We start from the raw sequence: 8723 nt of genomic DNA, 5'->3' as shown, positions 1-8723 counted from the left end.
GTTCATCTCTAATACTATGTCAGAGTTAATATTATATTATTTGTAAGAATTGACCTTTAAAGAGAGGATTTATACAAGAGATTTACAAAAAAAATAATAAACTCCAACTATGTAGGAAAGATTACGCTGAAGATAAGCCGAATATTAAATTCCATTAAATATGAAATCTCTAGATTCAGTCAATATCCCCGGATTTCGTGGAGAGCAGCCATCCACATTTAGTTTAGTTCAACCAGATATATGCATTGTTAACGGTATAGATTTCAAGTCATCATCTAGTAATCGGGTCAAGAGATTCTCATATCATCTAAAGATTGGAAAAAAATCAATTAATCAGACAAGATCATCAATCAAGACACATCTCAACGATTATAGAAAGGGTATCAATCACAGTAATTGGGATTTCTCAATCAAAAGGATAATCACGAGAATAATAGCAAGGCTGTTTCCTTAATTAAATATCTTATTTCTGTAAAGAATTTTTCAGTATTCTTTTATAAGGATTGTCCAAAAAGAGATAAGAAAGATTTCCTTGATTGTGGACGTAGGTCTGTCTAAGACTGAACCACAATAATTCTCAGAAAGATTTTCTTGACTGTGGACGTATGTCTGTTAAAACTGAACCACAATAATTCTCAGAAAGATGTCCTTGATTGTGACCGTATGTCTATCTAAGACTGAACTACAATAATTCTTAGAAATATTTTTTTGACTGTGGACGTACGTCTAAAACTGAACCACAATAATTCTCAAAAAGTTTTCTTTGATTATGAACGTATGTCCATTTAAAACTGAACCACAAAATTCTGTGTGTGTTTTCTCTTTCTCTCTGTTCTCAATCTCCCTCGCGTTACTTCATTATGCATGACGCCACCAATAGACTAAAGAAACGATTGTACGAGGACGAGGAAAGGTCCGACATACACCGTTAATTGTGCCGTTAAGTTTAGAAGATAAGGCTTCAAAGTCTCTCAAACTCTTGTACAGTTAACGGCGGCTGCCACTCAAGTCCAAAACAATCCATGAAAAGATTCCAAATGGGTCTTGAAAATTTGCAATCTACGTTATAGGAGGACCCCAACACCATCATCACATAGCTCTGTCGTTATATGCTGACAATATGAAAAATGTATTCCAGTGGGGCCGCTGCAGAAATCCATTTCTCAGGTGTCTTGGATCCACCGCCAAGGTAAGCATGGGTCTTGGAACTTTCACCTCTCAATTCCAGGTTTTTTTTTTGTTTTTTTGGGTCGATGTTTTCTGTGCCGCAACACAACCTGTGTCAAGACACATGGATCTGCCATTCTGGGGGATAGGGTGGTTATTTTGCCCACCCCCATGTGTATGGGCACAACCTGCATCCCCAGCACAGAGAACATTTGGCCCTTTTTGTTTTTTGGTAAAAAGTCTAGTGCACGATGGCCCAGTGTACCTGAAAGTGCATCTGATGGTGGACATTGCACTTATTCACCTTTAAAATTCAACACAGAAATTTGTCCTTTCAAGTGTGGTGTACTGCCCAATTCAATCTTCTACCCAACACTTGAGAGGATAAAAAGACTCCACTGCTTATGTTTTTATCATTGGATTCTTAAGTATGATGTACTGAACAGATACCACACTTGAGAAGATCAAAATTCGGGTTTCGAGGCTCTAAAAAAGTGGGATTTGGGTCCTCTGTAGCGCAACAGGAGTGTAGTACACATCCAATAGCCTGTAGTGCTTGGGCTACACTCCCTGTCGCGCTACAGAGTAGCCCTAGCAAAAAAGTGACTTTCAAGTGTAAAAAAGTGATTGATGCAATGGGTTGTTAGTTTCTCACCCTCTAGTCGGCAGACTGGAATGTTCTCTTCACGCCCTATCCCCCACTTTTCTACAATTTTGTGAAAAAAAGGTGTTCTAAAGGCCATAGATCGACCAAGTATAAATAGCAAGTCAGGTTGTTCCTTTGCACTCCATATTTATCATTTGAAGCAAAATAGGTGTTGCTTCTTAGTTTTGCACATTTCCATCTTATTTTCATTTGTCTTCCAAAACCTAAACCATAGTTCTGTTTCTCCATTTCAATTTAAGAAAGATGTCTCTCCAATCTTCTTTTGCTGCATCTCCAAATATAAACACAAAGATCATTCGTCCGTTAGCCAATTTCCATCCTAGCTGTTGGGGTGATCGTTTCATCACATATGCTCCTAGTAATGATATGGTAACTAGTTGATTTTTTTTGTTTGGGCTGATGTCCTCTGTGGATCGCAGCTTAGCTTGCGCCCAGATACATGGGTCTGTGATTCAGGGGGCAAGGTAGTCATTTCGCCCACCCCCATGTGTCTAGGCACAACAACCTGTGCCCCCGGCACACAAAACATTTGGCCTTTTTTTTTTAATTATTTTGGTCAAATAACAAATTCCACTATATTAAAAGATCAAATGGTAATTCTGATCATGTGTCTTTCATCTCTCTTTGTTTCATGTAGTTTTTCTTAAGGTAAATTACACGTCACCCCCTGGTTTTTGAAAAAACTCAAATCACCCCCTTTACAGTAACGGTGTTAGTCTACTGTTAGTTATTGGTGTGAAAGGACTATTTTACACTTGTACTAGAACATTAGAATTAAATTTACAATACTAACTTTCCTTCATCTTCAACATTGGTCAAGGGTAGTTTAGGGATTTAAATTTATTTAACTAGCTGACATCATCACTTAATAGCATAAAACTAATTGTAGGGACTAATTTGTTATATTGGGGTCTAAACCAGGGGTGATTTGAGTTTTTTCAAAAACCAGGGGGTGATCTGAGTTTCGTTTGAAAACCAGGGGGTGACGTGTAATTTACCCTTTTTCTTATGTACCAAGGGAGCAAAATAGCTAACTCTCTGGCAAGAAAGGCACTGTCTGTTACGTAGATTGATTCCTTCTTAAATAGTGTTTATATGAATTTGTTAAGATTAACGTTAATCTACGTGTAGTACACAGATCGAAAAGAACACAATTCCTCAATTTATGGATCGGAATTAGATTAACATTGATCTTAATAAATTCATATTATACGTACTTTGATATTATTTTGTTTGATGGATAACGTACATGTTTGATGCATGGTGAATATACTCGTATATTTGCTCCCAAATTTTTAAGAAGGAATCACATGACAACGACGTATAAAGTGCATGCCCTACTATTGCCATGTATGTTTTCTTAAGTCGCAATTTTGAAAGTATTATTGAAATCAATGTCCGTTTAATACGCATTAAGTGTTAAAAAAAAATAAAAATTTATTCCAATAATGGATGAATAATACAAACTTTTTGATTTCTTTTCTTTTTTATGTGAGTGGGACTTCCTATGGGTTGCATCTGCTCACTTCTTCATAGTTAGAGTAATACTCTCCATGAGCTACTTCTACTCTCTTTCCTTGGAGTAGAAGTTAAGCCTTTCTTTGAACTCTTTCATTCTCTTGATCTTGGAAGTGGTGATTAGGGCTGCAACAAGGTCGGGTTGGGCCAGGCTTTATAATACTCTAACCCAACCCTAAGTCCCCTTAACTGGGTCCAGGCCCGACCCGACCCTGACTCAGGGCCTGAAAAATCCAACCCTGACCTGCTCTCAGGGTTGGGTTGGGCTGACCCTAATTGGCTTTGATCATGGGGAGGGGAAAAGAAATGCATGGGCTAGAATGGACCGGGGAGAAAATTATCAATTTTACTTAAAATAACACTATAATAAAATGTATTATATCACTTATTATCTTCATATATAACATATTATATAATAAAATGTGGGTGAAGTTTAAAGTTTATAATATATATTTTATAGTATAACTTAAAACAGGGTCGGATGGGGCCGGGCCAGGCTTGGGCCAGGCTTAGCCCAAGGCCTCAACCCTGACCCGACCCGACCCTAACACAGGTCTAGAAATTTTCAACCCTAACCCGCCCTCAGGGCCAAATATCTCAGCCCATGCCCTATTCGGGCTCAGAGCGGGCTAGGGTGGGTTTGGGCCGACAGGGCCGAACTTGCACCCCTAGTGGTGACTCCTCACGGGGATTTTTTATGTTTTTGTGTGTGTAGCAGATGAATGAAGCTTGTCATGAACAAGTTGAAGAATTGAAAGAAGAAGTGAGGAGGATGCTAGAGGGTGATGCTAATGAGTCTTTAAAAAAACTGAACTTGATTGATTCATTGCAAAGGCTTGGTGTGGCATATCACTTTGAAGGAGAGATTGAGCATGCACTAAAGGAGATATATGAAGCCCCACATCATGGTTTTGATGATGACAATGACAACCTTTATAGTGTGGCTTTGAGGTTTCACTTACTTAGACAACAAGGGTATAATATCCCTTGTGGAAATTAAGACCTCAATCTTGCTTTAATGGTCTCTATATGGTCTTCATCTTATTATTGATTATTTGTTCATCACTTTTTGGGTGGTTTTGAATTGCAGATGTTTTCAATAGATTCAAGAACACTATTGATGGTAAGTTGAAGGAGGACTAACTCATTAATGATGTGAGTGGGATGCTATGCTTGTATGAAGCTGCACACTTGAGGGTACATGGAGAAGAAATTCTAGATGAAGCCCTTGAGTTCACAGCCACTAGACTTAATTCCATAGTAGTCACTGATGGTTTAAAACCTCATTCTCTTGCAACACAAGTGAAGCATGCCTTGAAACAACCCCTCCACACGGGGGTGCCAAGGATAGAAGTAGGCACTACATCTCTATTTACCAAGAAGACAAGACAAAGAATGAATCCCTTCTTAAGCTTGCAAAAGTAGATTTCAATCTAGTACAGTCCATGTACCAGCAGGAGCTAAGCCAAATCTCAAAGTAAGCTAATGATTCTAACTCATCTATGACGGTTGTGCTTGGCGCATTGGTTAAGTGCTCACTTGTTGAACGCTTGGTCACGGGTTCAAGTCTTGAAAACAGCCTCTCTGGTAACAGAGGTAAGGCTACGTACATTTGACCCTCCCAAGACCCTACTAATTAAATGCTGGAGCCTTGTGCACTAGGTACGACCTTTATTGTAGTAATCCAAAACTGAAAAATCTGGTATGTGAAAATTGCAGATGGTGGAAAGAATTCGGGCTTGCATCAAAGCTACCTTATGCCAGAGACCGACTTGTGGAATCCTATTTTTTTGCAATGGGGGTGTGTTTTGAACCTCATTATGCTCTTGCCAAAAAGATGGTAGCTAAAGTTACAGCCCTTATCACTGTTATTAATGATACCTATGATGCCTATGGTACCCTCGAAGAACTCCTGCTCTTCACTGATGCGATTCAGAGGTTTGATGTTTACATGGACATCTACATGTAGATTAATTCTTCACTTGATCACCACAAGAAATTTGGAGGTGTTATTTTCAACCAATCGTGTTATTTCTGACCGTAAGTGATGGCTGGAGATCCTCACCCCTGGAAATTTATCCTCTCAAGTACACTTAAGAATCAAATCGTCCACCCAACATTTGAGAGGATAAAAAGGCATCACTGCCCATGTTTTTACAGTTGGATTCTAAAATATGGTGCACTAGGCGGCACTTAATTGGATGATAATCTTCGACTCCCACCAGCCCATCTGCAACTCGCCAATCTCGCACCCTCTCAGCTCCCTCTGCTCCCTTTGTCTCCCTCTTCACCTCCCCTTCCCTTTGTACGTTTACAACTCCCCCACCCTGTCCAATCCCTCTGAATCTCACTGATCCTGCCCACCTTTGCCTCTCCCTTCCCCACCCCTGGCCCCCACCCTCTTCTTAAGATGGATAAATTACCTGAGTCCATGATTAACGACTCTTGAGTCCTGATTCCACCGAGAGAGCCAACCTAGTCAAGCTCGACGCGATCCCTCATCAACACATCCGCAAGCTGCTATCTTTTAAGACAATCAAAGCAGCTCGATCCCGAATTTTTATCCTCTCAAGTGCGAGGCATTGCCTAGTGCACCTTTAAAGTACATCGGATGGTACATCTCACTTGTGCCCTGAACTTTTATCTTCCCAAGTACAGTGGTCACTGTCCAATGCACTTTAAAGATGCATTGGGTAATGCACCGCACTTGAGAAGATGAAAATCCCTCGACCCCTTACTTCTCGGCAAAACCACCATTGTCACCACCATCACAAGCAATAACATACCTTGCACCCTCGCTGACTGACCGAAGAGCTTGCAGTTGGAGAGGGTTGTCGGTCATGCTTTAGACCGGTCAAGCACGTATTCGCATCGCCCAGACCCTCATCTGCCAAGGCTTCACTATTAGGGCCAGTGTGTCGGAGCTAGCTCCCTGCAACCCAAGAATTGGCGTATGGGTTGCAAAGGGGGTCGGTGGGTGGGCTGGGGCGAGCAGAGGTGGAGGGTAGGATTATTAGTTTTTTTTAAAGCAAATTACTTTTAGTGACCTAAAATAACTGGTAGTAAAAGTAATTGATTATTCTTTTAAATAATAACCTTTAGAAGTGATATATAAAAAGTTCGGATCCTCTCCAACGATATTAAAGAGGATTTATCTGGAACTACCTTCTCTTTATGTCACGTTTTCTATCAAATTCAAGAGAGAAAACTCCATTATTCTTATTAAAATTTTCTTCTTTTTTTTTCCTCTCTCTCTCTCCCCCTCTTTTATAGGAGTCCATTAAACGTGAAATAGGTAATTAACTCTTTTTGTGGTGTAATACGCTCTTCCCAACTATAATCATGTCCCAACTATTTAAAGCTTGGACCAAGTTTCCCTCCCACCATAGAGGACAGTCCACCCAGCATTTGCTAAATACCTTTAACCATGGTGTATTACCATCGGTAAAGGTTTATTTTAGTGGTGATAAAAAGAAATCGTCACTAAAGATTATATACATATACAAAAAAACAAAAAAAAAAAAAAAAAAAAAAAAAAAAAAAAAAACCCACCACATAGCAATTGTGGCATCACATTTAATGGCATATTTATGATAGTAAAGAATTAGCGGTGGTAAAAATCCGCCAATAGAGCCATGATTTTTGGTAGTGAACTCATTTGTTATTACTGATTTAGATGAACTTCATGTTTTTGTTGAAATATTGCTTAATTTTCAAGTAGGAGTTTAGCGCCATCAATGGTATTCCTGAATACATGAAGGTGATCTACTCGGCACTTTTAGATGTTTACAATGAAATTGAGGAAGAGTTGAGAAAGGACGGACAATCTTATCGTGTTAACTATGCAAAAGAAGCGGTATGTGTGTCATTAAAAACTCTACTACTTGGTCATTCAATCTTTTATTTGTTTCTCTTTTCAAAGATGATCAAAATTTTTACAAACACATAAACAACAGTTTATTATTTTTTGTTTAATCAGTTGGTATCAATTAATACACAAAATTCAAAAATAAATATTAAAAACTTAAAATTCTAATGACCAGTTGGTGGGTTTGTTTGGTTTCAATATAATTCCAGGTGAAAACACAAGTTAAAGCTTACTTCCAGGAGGCCAAATGGTTTAATGATGGATATATTCCAACATTCGAAGAGTATATGCAAACTGCGTCAATAAGCATTCCGTGTTTAAGTATAATAGTCACTTCCTTGGTTGGCATGGGAGATATTGTGACTAAGGAAACCTTTGATTGGGCAATGAATGAACATAATAAGCTTATGAAAGCTTCAAACTTAATTAGTAGGCTTTTGGATGATATGATGTCTCACAAGGTAATAAATTACGTTTAAATTAATTCTCTTTTTCTTACTTAATTAGCACACATTGCCTGATGACCTTGAAGTGTTGCCACCATCAACCTTGTATATATATATGTTTTTTTGTAGTTTGAGCAAGAGAGAGGGCATGTTTGTTCTGTTGTGGAGTGTTACATGAAGCAATATGATAATGTGTCGGAACAAGAAGTAAATGATGAATTAAAGAGAAGAGTGGTGGACGCATGGAAAGATATAAATGAAGCGTGCATGAAACCTATGATCGATGTCCCAATGCAAGTTTTATTACGTTGTGTCAACCTTGTTCGTATGGCTGAGCACTTCTACTTGTATACAGATGGTTTCACTATTCCTAATGAGGTGTTGAAGGAACCCATTACCTCTTTGTTTGTCGATCCCATACCCATGTAGTACTGAGCTTGCATGCAAGGAGTACTACTAGTGTGGACTCTTCTTCTACTTCACTCAAAGTGTGCTTGAATTACTTTGCTTGATCAGCTAGGCTTTCATAATGGAGACACCTATAATGGATTTTGTATTAATAAGTACAAAATAGGTTTTGCTGGATATGTAAGAATAAAGCTCTAAAGCTCTCTCTCTCTCTCACAGTACGGTTGAGACTTGACACTTTGAGAAAATATAGCAGAGCAGTATTTCAATTATCAAGATGCTTTTGTAGCCAAGATTACATTTGTGAGTCTGATTACTAGAATGTTCATAGACTTCAAATTATGGAGAAACTAATTCCAAACCAACCCCCCCCCCCCCACAAAGAATACCCTAAGGCTCTGTTTGTTTTCATGTAAAATAATTGGTAAAAAAAATTGGGAGAATGTTTTCTGTGCCGTCTGCGCCCAGACACATGGGGGTGGGTGAAATGACCACCCTACCCCCTGAATGGCAGGCCTAGAGGTGTCAATACCTAACCTAAATCGATGAAACCGGCCCGAACCAGTCCGGACCACACCAGACCAAACTCTTAATGGTTCGGTTTGGTTTGTGGATCCAGAAAGGCAAACGGTTTGGTTTGGTTTGGGCT

At 39.0% G+C, this 8723-nt stretch overlaps 1 protein-coding gene and 1 long non-coding RNA gene across 2 annotated transcripts; both read left to right on the top strand.

The window, feature by feature from the left end:
- The first annotated feature begins 2104 nt into the window (after nt 1-2104).
- On the top strand, nt 2105-4241 carry LOC122657768. Its single transcript, XR_006332354.1, has 2 exons — nt 2105-2203; nt 4071-4241. It is a non-coding gene; the product is annotated as an uncharacterized LOC122657768 (long non-coding RNA).
- A 334-nt stretch (nt 4242-4575) lies between these two features.
- Nucleotides 4576-8119, top strand: LOC122657766 ((-)-germacrene D synthase-like). Its single transcript, XM_043852561.1, has 5 exons — nt 4576-4829; nt 5072-5297; nt 7077-7208; nt 7430-7681; nt 7796-8119. Exons 1-5 carry the CDS (start codon nt 4798-4800, stop codon nt 8093-8095), a joined length of 942 nt encoding a protein of 313 aa, XP_043708496.1. The 5' UTR covers nt 4576-4797; the 3' UTR covers nt 8096-8119.
- Nucleotides 8120-8723: the final 604 nt, after the last annotated feature.

This window comes from Telopea speciosissima, chromosome 4, assembly GCF_018873765.1.
Source record: "Telopea speciosissima isolate NSW1024214 ecotype Mountain lineage chromosome 4, Tspe_v1, whole genome shotgun sequence".
Taxonomy (NCBI): Eukaryota; Viridiplantae; Streptophyta; class Magnoliopsida; order Proteales; family Proteaceae; genus Telopea; species Telopea speciosissima.
Note: the sequence above shows the minus strand (reverse complement) of the source record. Positions and strands in the feature narration are given on the sequence as shown.

What these genes read in the sequence shown, in the direction of transcription:
- LOC122657766 (XM_043852561.1), top strand. Translation starts at nt 4,798, where the DNA reads ATGTACCAGCAGGAGCTAAGCCAAATCTCAAA. An exon ending in GAGCTAAGCCAAATCTCAAA is followed by an intron (nt 4,830 to 5,071) that starts GTAAGCTAATGA and finishes TGAAAATTGCAG; the next exon opens with ATGGTGGAAAGAATTCGGGC. An exon ending in ATGCGATTCAGAGGTTTGAT is followed by an intron (nt 5,298 to 7,076) that starts GTTTACATGGAC and finishes TTCAAGTAGGAG; the next exon opens with TTTAGCGCCATCAATGGTAT.